Genomic DNA, 17,188 nt, shown 5'->3' on the forward strand with positions numbered 1-17,188 from the left:
AAAAGTAACCAAAGATGTAGTTTATTGTAAATTTAAAGACAAAAATAGATTGATAAAATTCTGCAATACAGCTGAGTAACAAACGAAGCAAGATAATTGAAATGCTACCTTTTAAAAAATGTGACATATAGTATATTTTACAGATTTATTAATATCAATACTTGATCTAATTTTCAAAATTGCACATGTATGTAAGATATGAATATACACTGAAGTTCAGAAAACACAAATTCTCAATTCATCTTTCACACCATGGATAATGTTGATCAGATAAGTGTGTGGTTAGCTGTCTTTGGAGTGTGCTTGGGCTTTGAAGCTGGGAGTCGATTTTTAGCTTCATTGCCATTAATCCCATAAAAAGCAGCATTAATCAACAACACCAGCAGCCCTCTTTTCCTACACAAAGTGACTTCAGCTGAAACATATATTTACATGAAGAAGAGTGGAAGGGCTTAGAGGACATTTAAGAAAGTCTAAACTGTCCCTAAAGTATGCTGAGCACTGGACAAAAGCAGCAATTCCAAAAAGCAGATAATTATTCTTGCTTTGAAATCATGACAAAAAAAAACAAAGTGATGCTTCATCTACATCTAAGTAATTTTGCCATTTCACTTCTGTATAATAAGGAACAGCTAGATAAAACTATACACAATATGAGCTACACTCAAAAATTGATTATAAACTCATCAGCCAATACATTTCTAATACTTCCAGTTACATCAACGGTGTGATGAGGCAAAATATACATGTAGTAGAATAATGACAGACAAGGATTTATGGCTTTTAAGGCACAACATATATTGTAAACAGCAGCATAAATGTCCTAGGTAAAGTTCAAACAGATCTTTTAAGCACTTAATCTCAGAGTTGTTGATTTCAATAATTTGCATGTAAGGTAGCCTTTGCAAATACCAGTTATACAGAACATGCCATTCGCATGGAGTGTGTCCTAATAAACCTTACATACTGTACATAATACATTTAGCCTTTTGCAAGCAAAAAAGGCATCTCATTGGCCTTTGAAAAAAGCTTAATTTGATATATTATTTATATCATATAAATTACAATTCAGCAACTGTCCCTGCATATCTATCTACTTATATCTGTAGAGGTGAGTGCAAATGTGTTAGGTTTCTTTGGTGTTTCATAGCCGATGTTGTAGACAATCAAATGTAAACAGGATTGTTAAAATTCATAGCTTTTCTTCAACATGGAATGTTTAGATGTGCAATCCTTTTAGATACATATATACTAATTATATATTACAAAAGCCTTCTACGCGATATTTTGTATTACACAATAAAATATAGAACTCCTGGCTCAAGGGTTGCTCTTGAAATAGCTTTTCACAGTTTTAAAAGTCCTAAAGAGAACACTACTTCAAAATAACAGAAGCTAAAGAAACAGTCACTATTAGTAGTGTCTAATGAGTTTCTGCTAGAATCATCAAATACAGATTTTGGAATTCTCATCGACAAAAATGACTCAGTTTTGTACTGAGTCACATATGAATGTATGTTTTGCATTCACACGGAGGACAAAATACATATAACGTAGACAATCTTGTGAAACAAATAGATTTAAAAGTACTGCTTAACACTTTGCAGTGTGACCAGACGCACACTCATTAAATTGGAGACTTGATATAAAACAATACAAAATCTGCACAGTATTGAAAACAGTCTTAAAACATTTCTGCATTCAACACGTGTTGCAGACAGTAAACTAGAATTCAAGGGAAAACTAGAGTGAAAGGTTAATTGTTCAATATAAAACAATCTCTACTCTTTTTATTATCATTTACTTCATTATATCTATCCTGCAGATTAACCATGTCCCTCCCCTAACCCCCTTGGGTTCACCCCCCACTCAGGGAAGATTCGGGGTCACCTTACTCATTGCTGTCCACGATGCCTTGTTTAGTGCTCCTATCCTTTCAACCAAGAGATAGGATTTGGGAATAGAGAGGCTTAATGAGCTTTTTCACTACAACATGCTGCCATCTTCTGCCTAAAAACAGTACAACACACTAGAAGTTTTATCAAAGTATCTGTGGTCCAGGGCAGTTTCAGCTGTGTTTTGGCTAATAAAAAATATTTTTGAAAAATCTTTTCCTAGAAAATCACAATTAAATCAAAAGTTATTACCTAAATAATATTTACAATTTGTGAACTATACTGAAGTACAAATTTAATTACACTATTTAAAAAAATGTACACAACTTTGAATTAAACTTGGATTTTGTTTTTCTTTGCAGATTTAGAAAGCCACCTCACTTCTACAAGCTGTGAGCAGCACCTTAAATTTTATGAATTTATTCTTTTTCATTTCAGAAGCAAAGCAGGTAATCTTTTGGATATCAGTTTGTATATTATAAGCCTGCATTCAAATATCAAATTACCCCATTATCATGAAAATGATGTAGAAATTCCCAAAGAACTATACAACTGACCCTTTTTAAATACAGAGGCTAGTTCTTCTGTACAAATCCATACTTTTATTTGCCAAGAGAAAAGATGCAGCTTTATTGCTGCACTTCATGCTTTACGTATTGTATTCAGCTTATTCTCTGACCTGGTGAGAAATTTAACATACTGAGTCATGAATACTGTGTGCTTTCAGGAGAAATGTGCTATTTTTTAATAAGTGTACAAAATGGGGGGGGAATCATTATACTGTTCTTTTTATCATTAGTGTCTTTGGTCAAACATTATTTTCTCCCATGCTTGGCTGTGCACATCCAACAGTCTCCTCCACACAAGCCTTACAGTGGACAGCCAGGCTGACTCGTGCAGCTTCTTTGTTATTCTTGCTCAGCTAATTAGTGCAGAAGGCAGCGGGTACCTTCCAGTCTCCTCGGTGAGGTGTCAAAGGGGGAGATGGTGCACCATTGGATCCCCCAAACAGACAATTCAGCTTGGGCTGGAGGTCATTCCAGATCTCACTCATCTGTGGAGGGGAAAAAAAGGTTTAGGTTTTAAGAAAATAAGTTACTTTTAGCTTCTGGTCTTGAGAACAATTATAACAAGCATGTCACTCAGTGAGAGAAAGAGGCGAGGGAACTCTGCCTTACACACTGTTAGTGAATTTCACAGAATGGCTGCTGACTCCAATGATAAAATCCCAAGCTGGAGAGTTAAAAGAAGTCTGGATTGTGGAGAAAATTTCTATCATCTAAGGACACTGTGACGCAATGTAACCCATACAGCATAACTATACTTTTAAATTCAGGCTGGCCCGGATGTGTTTTTTGTTGCCGTCTTCTATGTTAATAAAAATCGAGGGCTTGAAAAGGCAGAGTCAGTCTTTACAGGAACTACTGCCAAAGGGAAAATGATGCTAAACAGCCGAAGGAAACCCACGTGAACATGAGGAGAAGACACAAGCTCCACACGGGAATGACACCCAGGGCCTCAGCGCCATGTGGCATCAATGCACCACCATGCTGCCCCAGACAGTACACTGGCCATCAGAATGTCACATAAGACCCCTTCCTGGTGGTTCTGAAATACATACCTCCTTGTGCCCCTGGATCTGGGAGCTGACGAATGCTGCCAGGATACTGGACGTGATGGGAAGGTAGGTGTATATCAGTTGCGTCTCTTGGTGAAGGCAAAATAAGGAGAAATAGTTCCGGAGCTCCATTGTCAGAATGGCGTTCTCTTGCTAGAGAGAATCGACACGCGCATTAGTGCATGTGGAAAGAAAGGAGTTGCCTCTGTGGTCAAATTTAGATTGCAGATGCACTAGAAGAAAAAAAAAAGTTTGTCTGAACTATTTTTCATAAGCAATTCAACCGTGCAACACATCTCTTGAACGTGCTTTAACACACTGCACCATGAATACATCTCCCTTTGAAACATCCGTTACGGGAGGTTGTTGAATTCCAGTTACCTGGAATCTGGAGTAGTAAAGCACAGCAGAGACATCAAAACCTCAGGGAACCAATGCAAAACTCTAGTTAATTTGTGGTAAATGTCACTTTGGTATACTGTATGTTCATGTTTTCCGCTTGCCACTGAGGATTAAGAGACCTACAGTTATGATTTCAGAAAATAAATTCCTTACAATGAACAATAATGCATTTTTTTCTTAAAAAAAGATTGCCTCTATTTTAATTACACTGAATACAAATACAGGAGGACTGTGGTCCTTTTTTTGTATTGAAAGTTACCACCTAAAAATGATAACCATTATCTCGGGCCTATAAAAAATAAATGGTGAAGTGCTTAAGTGTAAAGTGATTTAAGTGATTATAAAGATCCGCTAAGTCCTATTTTTGAAGTGATAATTGAAATTATCACATTTAACACATTTGTTTTGAGGGTGGGCTTGAAAAAAACAACTGTTTCCTTTCTTATGCGATACAAAACATGGGCATGTCAATCTGTGGTATGAATATGTTACAACATTCTCTATTAATGCACACAGCATTTCGCATGTGGGTGTGTTGTGATCCGTTCTGTAAAAAAGGGAAGTGTCTTTTTCAGTATCTGCTCAGGGGGAGTGTTAATGAACAGCTGATGCAGGTTCATTGTTGTTTTATTTCAATCTACAATTCTCACAACTAACTATGATTGCCAGTAATAACATACAGCAAGGAATTAACAGAGATTCTACAGAATATCTTCATGTGAATGCATGTGAGGGAATGATTCAGTATACAGTATATGTAAAATAAACAGGAACATGTTTTCATTTATACTGCTGTCAAAAACTAATTTGTTAAGACATTCTTTTTACACATTTTTCACCTTTCACATTCCAATAGTGAAAGACAATTTAAACTTCACATTCAAACTTTTATCCACTATCTAGCTGCCAGAAAAAAAAAAGAACTAATGCAATACTGCGCACATATGCAACTTAAGTGTTTGTATTGCATATGCCCCTTGATTATGAGGAGACTCTCTTCTTGGAATGAGAAATAACAGTGTGAAAAGTAATCTACAAGAATTACTAAGCTCAATTAAAAACAGAGGGGGACAGACTGAGGCAGATACAGGGATCACAAGCCTGTTTGTAAGCTTTCAAGACGGCAAACTGAATCATGTGTGTGATGGCTGAACCCCTCACTTGGCATGACAGGTGCGCTCAGTTTTTAGTTGTAGGAAGCTGCAGTTCTGGGTACAGGAGACCGGTGGGTGGGACAGTTCTCCAGGGACAGGGAGTGACATTAGCATCAGGCCAGCGCCTCACCTGCACAATGCGGGACTCCAGCTGTTCCACAGACACCTGCTCTTTGGTCTGCACCGTGGCGGTCATCATCTGCCTCTTCATCACGCTGTATTTCTGCAGCGCCCGGTGGTGGTCGTGCAAAACTCCCTTCTCGTGCCTCTCACACAGGTCCTGCGGGCAAGAGCCGGAAGCAAACCACCTCAGAGTTTCACTGTTGAAAAACAGACTGCCCACCGGCACCCCTTGCTGCCAAGCAGCACCCCTCCGGGCAGTTGAGTTACAGACAGGCTAAAGCAGGGGCAGGTCTTTGCTCTAACAAAGGGAGGCACTATCTTTAAGACCTGTTCACAGTGTAGCAGTGAAGCATTCCGGACAGGGGCCTTCTTCACTTTCTGTTTTCCTGCATTTTATTGTTTTTAAGATTATTTTTTTTTACAAAACGTTTTTTTTGGAGTTGTTGTACAAAATATATTTTCTTGCTCCAAGTGCTGACTCCTCCACTCCATGCTCTCAGAAACACAAGGTTTTGGCACCAGTAGAGAATAACGCTTTTCACACTCTGTGTTGCTATATAAAGACTCACTTTGTATGACTGCAGTAGATCCAAGAACAGATTCAGTTTTTCCACCACATCATCTTCTTCTCTTTTCCCCTGAAAAAGGTAAATAGTCTTTACAGAATATATTCTTGTTCAGCAGATTCTACTTAATTTTAATGCGAAATATAAAGACTATACATATGATTTTATATACATATGAGAACCTTATGCCACAAAACCAATTCAGCTATTGTGTTTTCATCACTACATCTCTCACATTGTCTTACACAATTATGCAAGACGACACTTTTATTTACTAGTAAGACTAGTATAATTAACAGTCTGGTAATTAAATTAAAAATTACATCTACAAACGTTAAGTGCATGCAGCTAAAATCTACAATCAACGGCATCAGAAATTATTTCTATTTCTGAAGTGTGTGATTTTACAGACTGCAAGTAATTGAATTGATGCCTGTTGGGGGAAAAAATTCAACATATAATACTGCAGGTCCAAGCCAGGAGCACAGTACAGCTCCGCTCCTCTTCCTACCTGTTGCGCTGCTTTGTCAGCAAGCACAGCAAATTCCACAGACAGCCCTTTCAGGGACTGTCGCAGGGCTCCCCAAGTGTTGCTGGCTGAGCCAAGCTTTGGGACTGGCGCGGAATCCGAGCCCAGCGCACTGCAATACAAGACACACGCAAATCTTTAAAGATCTTTCCAGCTGTGGCTCAGGATGGGAACAACTGGATCATGGCTCTTTCATTTTTAATACTGACTACTCAGTCTGAACAAAAAAAACAAGGAAACCTTTCCTGCCAAAAAGAGCAACACCATCCAAAAAAAAACAAACAACAAAGCGAAATAGCAAACCTGCTACTTGAAGCCCTGGAAATAATGAGCTCTGTCTAATTAAGAAGTATTTGGCTTCCGCGTCTTGTAGTGAGTTCTAGCTGACACAAAACAACTAATAACCGACAATTGTGTGAAATTTCACTGTTATCTGATAAAACATAATTCTGTTTTTTGTGCGATTAGATAAAGCCTCATACAAACCATTTTCAAATAAAAGCAAGTTCCTGATTAGGAAAGGAAAAGCATACTCCGGTTCAGGGAACCCAAAAACAATTAAATCTCTCTTTTCATTCACGTTAACATCTTTAAAAAGGCATGCATCTCGGTTCTTTAATCCACTTTTGAAACTTCAAATTCCAATAGTTCTGGTGTTGTGAAGAAAAATCAAAACACAGGGCCACCGAGCCCAGCAGCTGTACGGCCTCATTCATTTGTGAGGAACAGTTTCGCTAGTTTTCTACTGCTGTGTGAAATTTCGTGAGACACCAGTTTATTGTACACAAAACATGAATATACAACACCTGAACAGCTGACACAACAGCTGTTCACCATCAGTTGTGCAACACCTGAAATTTGATTGACTTACTGTATGGTAGCCATAGATTTGTCACTGTCGCACCAACCTGCCACTATTGATTTGGAAACGCCCACACCAGGGGTGACTGACTTGGGGACTGGATAATTGGTACAGGGTTTGGAATTTCATACACACTGAAGATTGAGATTTAAAGGGTGTGCACGACATTAGGAGCTTTTCCTATGCTTTTAGACCTACAAATGAAGCTTGCACGGTACTGTCGTATTGACGTATTTGTGAAGTGTGAGCGCAAGAGTTAAGACAGATTTTTGATTTTTGGTCTTTGCTAGTAGAAGGAAAGAAAAAAAAGCTTTCCAAAAGCAATCAGCTTATAGCCATTCTGGCTTAGAAGACTAAAAATAAACTTGAAAATTACTACATACTACGCTTCTAAAAAGCTGAAAAGGCCAAGTTTGCAGAGGATTCCAAAATAGGAGGATTAGCAAATACTGTAGAAGCAGCCAATGATTTTCAGAAAAATGTAAATAAAATTCAAGACTAGGCAATGCACTTGATGCAGGCTTGCATGGAGTTAGTAAAATAAACTAAAACATTTATTTATGTTGATACAGTATTAACATGTTCAAGATAATGGGGGAAATTGATCAAAAGGAAATCAAATATATTCCGGTGCTTAAAGAAATGTCCTACACCGACAGACTGAAGCAAATTAGCCTTTTTATCCTTAGAGGTGACGAAGGAGGGACCTGATACAAGTATGCAAAAAGGCACCGATAAGGTAAACACAAGAAGTGGAGTTCTTCAGAATGAACACGAATCATGAACCAGAGGACACAAGTAAAGCACACTTAAAACATTTAAAAGAGGAGGCACGTGTTTACCCAGAGAGTTGTGGGAGTATGGAACAAAGTGCCCAACCAAACTACCAGGAAGGTTGCGGTCTTAAGGAGTCGACACGTCCTAGAGATTGCTTTAGCAGCCTCCATTACCGATATCCCCCCCTTAAACCAAGACAAAACGAGCGCAATGCTGGAAAAACCTCACAGAGCACACATGGTACTACATGCCTCAGGTCCCTGCCAAACATGAGCAGGTCGGTGGCGTTTTCGATGGAGCGCACAGCCATCCTCTCCGCCCGGTCGCGCAGCCTCTGGAAACTGCTCGAAATATTCCGGATCAGCTCCCTGCTGACTGCAAACTGAGCCTGGATGTCGGCTGGCAGGTGCTCCTGGGAAAAACAGCGATCGAGAATCACACTCTCACACACTTCATGACTGGAGATCAATTCCTTGCTCTTCAGCTCAAAGGAGGCCCAGAGTGCTTCATGTCAAACGAATGGAAAGGGAAGACCAGGTTACGAGGGCCCAAAGTGGAAGTCAGGCAGTCACATCCCTACTCTTACGAAGAGCACCATGGCATCTTTAACGATCAAGCTGGCGGGCTAGAAGGTGGCACATCACTGTCGGACTGGTTTTCTCTAGAGGTCTGGCACAGCAGTACTGACCAGGCCCAACCTGATCCGATAGGATGAGAGCTGGCTACCAGGAAGAATCTCTGCTTTAGAATCACAAATACACAAATACCGACGTTCCCAGCCTGCGTTATTTAAAATGGAAAATACATCAATCAAAACATACCTTATATAAGCAAAGCACTAAAGGGTATAATAAAATGAATTCTTTAGTAAACATCACTTTTTTTTAAATTGTTTAATATAGAAGTAAAACAGTAAACTGAGATGTAACTAGCAGTGGTGGGATGGAGGGGAATATTAGTGTTATAATGTTTTGGTCTTTGTTCCATTGTGGAAAATACAGAACTTTAAAAAGTGTTCACGCAAAAGATACATTCTCTAAACCATGCTACGAGTCTGAGAACGACCAGTTTTAGTTCTTATTAAAACAAATAACTAACCTTGGCCCGTGTGGCTATTTTACAAGTCATGAATTCATCCCCCCTTTTCTTAAACGACTCTCGCAGTTTGTTTTGCACATCCTAAAGGGAAACAGCAGAAGAAAAAAAAGACATGATCTCATGTCGAGTAAATCATGACTCTGCAGAGGGCTTTCACACAAATCGCCAAAGGAAGAAGTACAAACATCCCTCACAGAAGTACCTTTTAACTGCCTTAAAAGCCTATTTTTTTTTCTTTTGAACACTTTAAGTTAATGAAATCGGAAGGGAAATTACCCAAGAACAAGTTTAGAAAAGACTGCAAAGCAATGTTATAGAATGACTATAGTATTAACGATTATTAAATTTACTCTTGTGAAACTTACTGAAAACGTAACTATAGGGACAGTGATTCTTGAGCTACCAGCAGTGCTCTGTGCTTCAGTTCCAATCTTACCTAAGTAGGCAAAAACATGGGATGTGATGACAGCACCAGCAGAGTTGATCTGACCTCATTAACACTGCCTGTGCTATTCATTTATCTACCTGGCACAGATCACCTTCTGCTGCATTGTGTCAGTGGCTGTGCATACTTTCTTTGGGTAATTCCCACTATAATGCATTAATGACCTATCCACAGTTTAATGAAGTCGTCAGCAAAAAAACTGAATTATCTCCCAGAGCAGCCTGGCAGCAAAAGACCCTTACTGAATGCCGCAGGGCTTGTGCCATGGTCAAATAGCTGCCAGAGCTCTTAAGGCAGGGTATCAATTCCTTAACAGAGCCCATGCACAGACAAACGGTTCTAGGAAAAATGTTGAAAAGAACAGAGCTACACCATCGCAGCTCTTGGCTGTGTGTAAGCAAAATTATTTTAGATTAAGGCCAAAAAGAGTCATACCAGAGCATGCCCATCGTGTTTTTTTGTGCCAGGAAATTCAGAATATACCAAATAAATGCTTAGGAACATGTTTACTTCTTCATATTTGTAAACCATTAAGCAATGCATTACTATCATGATAAGCAATTAATGAGAGTGATCAATTATTTGACTCCATGTTCATTTTAGAATGGTCTTTAAAATGAAAGACATCAATTTGTAAATTAATTAAGACTTGGAGAACTGATAGGAGGCTTACTAACATGAATATTGCTTTTGAACAAATCACTAACATTTTTCAGATGTTTGATCCCACAATGCTAACCATTCTTTGTCAGAAATAGTGAACAGTTTCTTAGTACTACATGTTCAGTGTACAGAAAGACAAATTAATATTTTTGAGTTCAAAGGCAGTTTTAAAATCATGTCTTGCCTCAGTGCCCTAGTAAACACAGAGTAAAATGATTAGTCTAATTAGTACGGGCAAGTAAACATACAGCAGACACCACAGGACAAACTTAAGGGGCCTCTTATAGGATTTTATAATTGTCCGTAAGTACTATATAACTACATTTTTTATGTAAACTGGACAAAACCCAAAGGAGTACGTTAAACAGTGGGATCACTGGCGGGATTCTTACAGAGATCTGCCAGAAATAAAAACTTGACTTTGGATGCTGCTGTCCTGCTTTAACTGACTTTTAAAACTGTTCATAAAACAGCAACCAAATCTCAGGAAGGCAAGTTAGAAAAAGAGCGGAGATCTCTCTCGGCTCTGACAGCTCTGACACGGAGATTAACTCTGCAGACTGGAGTTCAACTCACTCTGCCGCTCCTGGTCTTTAATTGGACAAGACACTTACCGAACCACTGAAAGTCAGGAAGGTCTTTACGAGATCATCCTCAGAGAAGAAAGGGTGCCTCGCCACCAAGTTAATGAACCTCCGGAGAGCACGGCGCCTGCCCTCAATAAATTCTCGCTCAGAGGTAGACGTCAAGACTGTAAACGTAATTGAAAAAGAAAAAAAAACTTTTACCAGTAACCTACGGAAAGATCAGGCATCTGGATTCAGATACTTTTCCATACCTTACAATTTCAAAATATAATAATGTAAAAAAAAAAATCAACAAAGACGTATGAATCCAGGTACTTGTTCACTGTGGTGATGTGGGAGAACACGTCATCCTATTTTTATCGCAGGGCTCTCACTTCTCCTTTAACAGCCCCGTTCTTTTCAAGAATAAAAAAAAATGACTGTTTGGGAAATTCCCTGGGAGTATAATGACAGACGCACTTTGTTAAAATGTTCGGAAGAAAAAACTTCCCAAGACAATCGATGCTAAGTAACTGAACAAAATCACCGCCTCTCTCATGACAGCTTGTGGAACCCAGAATGAGCAAAGGTTCTTTCTGGAAGAATTCCCCCTCGAACCCCAGTTCCAATAGAATAATTTAGTACAGATGAGAAATCGGTGCGTTAGCGTGGGTCTGTATCCACTTGGGGAGTTTTGAGAGAACAGAAGAACTGAATCATATTTTCTGCTTCTGAAGCTTCACCGTTTCCAATATAGAATATTTTTATGTCCATACCCACAGACCTCCACCACAATAGCACTTTCAAACGGCCTTATTGTAAGGATGCCAGACATCCTTATTTATAAGTGTCTAAATTTCCTCCTTTACTTCTGCGAAACTGTTAATAAGAACAACGAAAAATTGCATTCGTAAAAAAAAACCACATCTGTATTTTTTAAAATCTGTAAACCTAAACAGAACTTCAAGGAACACAGCTTGACATGTATTGAAGTTCCGTGGGACTCTTTTACAACTATCTGAAACTGAATTCCAGCTGAACATGCATTTGCAAAAACTATTCTGAAACCACGTCACTTTGTTTTTCAACAAAGATCTAATCCAAGATCCCTGCAGTGTGCGTAGATGGCGTTGATTCGACGGCTGAACAGAAAATCTGCGAGAGGCTCTTCTGGCCAGAATATAACACATATGGTACGTTCTAGGAGCAGCCCCTGGGCAGATTAGATCAGCCTACAGTATGTAGGCCACTGAGCAAAGGTACTTTGGTGTCCTCGAAATTAGATCACATGTGAAATGTCAACTAAAAGGTTTTTTGTATAAATTGCAAATCACAAGGTTAATCCTGCGTGACTCAAGGACTGAAAGCCCTCCTCTGGAACAGAGGCTGAAACCTGCAGTCTAAGGTGAAGAGAGCCAGCAGGGGTGGGTGGGTATGAGCTGGCCAGGGTTTCTGTGGTAGAAACACCTGTGATGAGCCTGCGAGCTGCACCTTTCCTCCAAGCCACAGTCGGGGAGTAGTGATTACAGTGGAGCTCGCCGTGTGAGAAATGGCAGATAGCACCAACAGCCAGGTGTTTCTAGTGTCAGCGCGGGTACATGTTTTATCGGCAAAACTGTTTCTTTAATGGATAGTTATTCAGAGAGTACAAATGAAAGGAGAAAAATAATTAATTTCATAAAAAGTGAATAAGATCACTACCACTTTTTAAGTACCCTCAAAGTTCTAGCAGTGAAGCTCCTGTGATGCACATCAATCTTTACCTCCTTTTAGCATCCTTTTAGGTGGGAGAGCTGGCACCATCCTGTAGGCAAACCTCTGCAGCAGAAGTTCATGGAAAACATCGAAATCGCTGTATCGCCGATAGACAGATGTGTGGAATCGCTGCAGGAGGACAGGAAACACTACATTAGTGATGACCTGCAAATCATGCTTCATGCACCAAAGCTCACACGAGTGTGGCATTTCAACTCAACAGAGCACAAACCTGAAACTAGGAAAATAAGACAAAACTTTGGGCTCCTTCTATTCAAAAAGTTCAATATTAAAGAAAGAAGTGTTTTATAAAAAGTTCAATTAGCAATTCGTAATTGGCAACCGTTTTATTAAAGACAAGCGGATGTGTTCCTGCACTCTTCCAGCACATTCTTTTCTCTTGAGATTGTGGCTTCTCAAAACAAAGAGCGGAGATGAACGGCGTTTACCCGTCTTACCTGACTGGTCACCTCATACTCAACGTGCTTGAGGAACAGGCCCTTCTTCTCGGGGATGAGCTCCACCTGCACTACGTCCCGGCCCAGCAGCTGGGTCAAGCTGAGCGAGAGGACCAGGGGGTTTTCCGTGCTGGACTGCATCCTGAGCACCTGCAGCTCCTTCAGGTCGCCCAGCTCAGGCTTGGGAAAATCTAGGAAACAACCCGACAATGAGGGCTCTCTGCACACTGCAGTGCGGCCAGTGTTTTCTAAAACAACATTGGAAACATTCACGCTCACTTGGAAACAGAAGTCTTCAGGGAATGGATTAGGATTTTTATATTCGGTTGCCTTCACTATTAATAGTATGGATCGACAGACAAAGATAAGCACTAGAAAAAGAGCTAGGTCCATTATTAAACACAATAATGTAATATATTTTGAATTCTGGGAGACTCAATAATCTTGAACAATTCAGGTAAAAAACCAAAATCAACCTCCGAGGAATATGCATGTTTAGAGGTGGCGTTTTATCTCCACTTGGTTTGTCAAACTTTTGTAAAGAAAATAACGTTTCACTGCATTTTCAACAATGTCGCCTTAATGCAAAATTAAAACACAAATCAGAGCTTCAACCCCAGTCACAAAGCACTACAAATATACAGATGTTTACTTTAGTTAAGCCAGAGATCAGAACAAATCTAAAAACAGGCAGTTATAGGGGAATCAAACTAATTTTCCACTTCCCCAGCCGACATAAGAAAAAGCCAAAAAAAGAAACTCCTGGTTATCCATGTAGCAATCTAAATGTAGTATATCGGCATACATATTAATCTAAAAAATTAAGTTCCTTCGACAAAGTAGAGACGATTCATGACTGATTCAGACCAGATCATAGCATCAGACCAGATGCAGCACAGGGAAACTGTAGAACTAGTCATCTACAAAGAGGAAGGAAGGTGAATGAATTCAGTTCCATCATGGAAGCACAGCCTGCACAGTAACAGTGCATTTAAATGAGTCTAACTGTGTAGCTGTGTGCCCTGGATTTACCTGAATAGGTGTGGCGACAATCTGACAACCACAAGAGTCCCCCAAAATGGCACCTTAATAAACAGTAAGCGGCTCTTCGCTGACTGACAGATTGGATTCTTGCTCATGTTTGTATTGTGAGCTGTTTGTATAAAAAGGTGCTCGTCTTGCTGGCGGAGTAAGTGCCAGGGAAATTGCAGTGGAGCCAGGTGTCTCCTGCCCTGGACCTTGCACCCACTTCTTTCTCAAAAACTGAAAACACTCAAGGGCTGAAGCCGTTTCTCTCAAACGAGCTGTAAATTCCAAGTACAAATTCACGCCTGGTTTAACACAGCAGTATCTGAGCTTCATTATTGGTTGAATAATGCTAAACTTATTTAAGATAAATTATAAACTTCATAACCCCCATATCAAGAAAAAACAAAATGCCACTTCTCTAGATACAAAAAAAAGTTAACTCCTTCAACCAGCAATTACACCTCAACGCCAAATTAAATCACAATTTTGAGCCACACCCCATTCATGACATTTATACAGTACCAAGTATCGGATGGTGTGTTCTGAACTGCTAGACATGACAAGCACCTCGCAAACAGCAAGTCACCTGTAAGAAAGTATTATTAATTTGTAGCTGGAGTTTGGGTCAAAGTTTTAATTTAATCAGTGTCTCTATAAAACTGCTTCTTAAGTCACATGAGAGTGTGTAACAAAAGCAGAGAGTGTGGGTCTAAAGCAGGTTGTAATTTGTAATTTGGAATTTTGTGTAACTGACAGGAAGTTATACTCAGCCAGAAACCTGGAGAAAAATGGCACTCTGGGGAGAATTTCTAAACCATGCTGTGGCATACTGTGAGCACCTGTGAAAACACTGAATTCTTGAAAAGGAATATGAACTGAAAGCTGTCTTAAACGTGTTACAATCCAAGACTGGAAACACAAGATGCATAGAAAGAACCATACACAGAAAGTGTCCTCTGACAAGTCTTGTTCTGGGCATTATTTTAGATTTGCCATAAAAAACAAATACCAAACAACAGTAAGATCTGAAAACAGCCCAGAGAAGAGCGATGAGATACATACCAGGGCATAAAGGAATATCCTACTCTGAAGGGAATGAAAAAAGGAAATAAACTTGTTGTTCTTGAACAGAGAAACTACACGAGGCACTGATTCATGTATTCAATATCCTCAGAGGTACAGACCTAGTCAATTCAACTGGCTTCTTCAGAATCAACAACGAAACTCAAATCACAGGGCAGACTACAGAGAACGCCAGCTGAGAACAGGAGACGCTTTTTTTAAACAAATGGCTGTGAAAGTCTGGAACAAGTTACACCCGGCTATACGGCAAAACCTAATCCTGTAAAAAGTCACTTCCTTCAAGGAATAGCAGAGATCCTTGGATCACTTAGCTGATAGCAATGTCGCCTCCGGGTCCTCTTACTTTAACCTTTCTCATGTTCTTATGCAAGCGGCTCATCAAAATTCCCCAACAGAAAGGAACTTGGTGTCAGAACCCAAAATAAAATATTCAGAAAATGTGCTGACCAGCTTCTTCTTTTGATTGTGAGGACAATACAGATGCCGGACGCAGTGAGGAGTGGATGCTAGCCAACATAGACAGAGAAACCGCACAGCATGAATGCCAATATCTGGACTACAATCACAACAATATTTAAAAGAAAATGTTTTTATATATAGACTACATATCCTGAATATAATAAAAAGAAACTTTTTTATCTATACATGGAAAGTTTGAGGAAATAAAGCACATATATTTTGGATGTTGATTACATATTTGTGGCATTGATTAACTGATCATTTGTTACAGACCAACACACACTCAGGACTGGGCTGTTACATTAAATCACCTCATTTTTGAGAGCTGACCGGACACGAGGGAGGACATGACACAATGTTGAAGGTCAAACCTACCAAAAACAAAATCAAGGAAAAAACAAAAACAGAACGGAACCTGTATGATCCACTCATCAAGATATCTTTTTGTTCCCCATGACCAACATATGTTGGAGGCTGGACTAAGACAACACAGTCACGTCTGTGGCACGATGTTACAGACATTCCTAGTCCATCAAGGGTAGGTCAGGGTATGGGACACCGTAAATCACAATACCTCGCTGAGATTGACACATCATGCTCAATCACTGTTACCACTTGTACAATGCCAGTACCATTGCATCAGAAATACCACATTACAAAAACCCAAGTATCAGCACTTCAGCTATGAGGAGGAGGAGGCTATAAATCATCATTTGCAAGCTAGACAGCCAAACCACGTAGCAATGTTCACCAACACAAAGCCATCAGGTAGTGCAACATCTCAGGTTGACTGGCCATCGCCGACCTGTAGTGATATCAAGGCTTGGAATAGACCATCTGAATGAACATTTGGAAGGGTGGTGCTCTCCTGCAGAATAACTAGATAATTGTAATATACAACAGACCGATCACTGCTGAGGCTGAGCCCATCAGATGGTCTGAGTGTCCAGCTAGTACAGTAAGCAGATTCTGAGAAATTGTACGTCACAGTCTAACTGACAGGAAGTTGTATACTGCCATATACATGGTTATTCACAATCAGAATAACCAACGTGATCATGCTTCTTCAGGGAGAAAGAAAAAGTCTTCTGAATTTCACCTGGATAAAGTTCAGAGCTGCTTCTTAAATTCACACTGAAAGTTTTTTTCTGTAAGACTACCACACAACAAATGACCTCAACAGCTTTCTGATTCCCCATCACAAAATTCGCCTCTGGGAATCCTTAAAAAAAAGAACCATCACTATCTCTCTCCAGAACAGCTAAACTGTATATTCACATCCACCACATTTCCATTTGTAAGTGCAGCTGCAAATTTCTTATATACAGTACTTATATTACTTATATTTATATTCTTTCAGTGCCTGAGTAAGAATAAAGATCATTTCAACACCAGTTCCTAAGAACCGTTTCTGCCTGAATTAGAAAAATGGATCCCTCCTACAAGCTCTGGGCTGTGGTACCTTGAATGTAGTTCTCCAGTAGTTTTGGGCTGGGCTGCTTTCCTTGCTGAGCCAGTGCAATCAGAGCAAGCGCTTTATAAAGGGACACCTTTGACAGGAACCCATCCTTAAATTCCACATGTTCAGCAACCTGGGGAAGATGAAAATGCCCTCAGTTCCAGCTGGGAAAGCAAGATGTTCTCCTCTCTCAATCCCAAATGAGAAGCTCTAGATTCACAATAGAAGCCGTTAAATTCATTAATAT

The 17,188-nt window shown here is 39.7% G+C and overlaps 1 protein-coding gene across 4 annotated transcripts in view; it reads right to left on the bottom strand.

The window, feature by feature from the left end:
* The window catches only part of snx8a (sorting nexin 8a), a 21,942-nt gene continuing 4,754 nt past the window's right edge, over nt 1-17,188 (bottom strand). For 2 of the 4 annotated variants that reach the window (XM_015359776.2, XM_069180677.1), the window contains 11 exons: nt 16,945-17,074; nt 12,912-13,102; nt 12,462-12,582; nt 10,747-10,883; nt 9,025-9,105; nt 8,178-8,338; nt 6,270-6,399; nt 5,762-5,830; nt 5,200-5,349; nt 3,517-3,666; nt 1-2,949 (listed from right to left, as the gene is read on the bottom strand). In XM_015359776.2, the coding sequence (XP_015215262.1) occupies nt 2,818-2,949; nt 3,517-3,666; nt 5,200-5,349; nt 5,762-5,830; nt 6,270-6,399; nt 8,178-8,338; nt 9,025-9,105; nt 10,747-10,883; nt 12,462-12,582; nt 12,912-13,102; nt 16,945-17,074 (1,452 nt within the window). In that variant the 3' untranslated portion in view covers nt 1-2,817. The remainder of the gene's footprint in view (nt 2,950-3,516; nt 3,667-5,199; nt 5,350-5,761; nt 5,831-6,269; nt 6,400-8,177; nt 8,339-9,024; nt 9,106-10,746; nt 10,884-12,461; nt 12,583-12,911; nt 13,103-16,944; nt 17,075-17,188) is intronic. The other 2 variants (XM_015359777.2, XM_069180678.1) reach the window with 1 other exon arrangement.

The sequence above is a fragment of the Lepisosteus oculatus genome, chromosome 19, assembly GCF_040954835.1.
Source record: "Lepisosteus oculatus isolate fLepOcu1 chromosome 19, fLepOcu1.hap2, whole genome shotgun sequence".
NCBI classification, from domain to species: domain Eukaryota; kingdom Metazoa; phylum Chordata; class Actinopteri; order Semionotiformes; family Lepisosteidae; genus Lepisosteus; species Lepisosteus oculatus.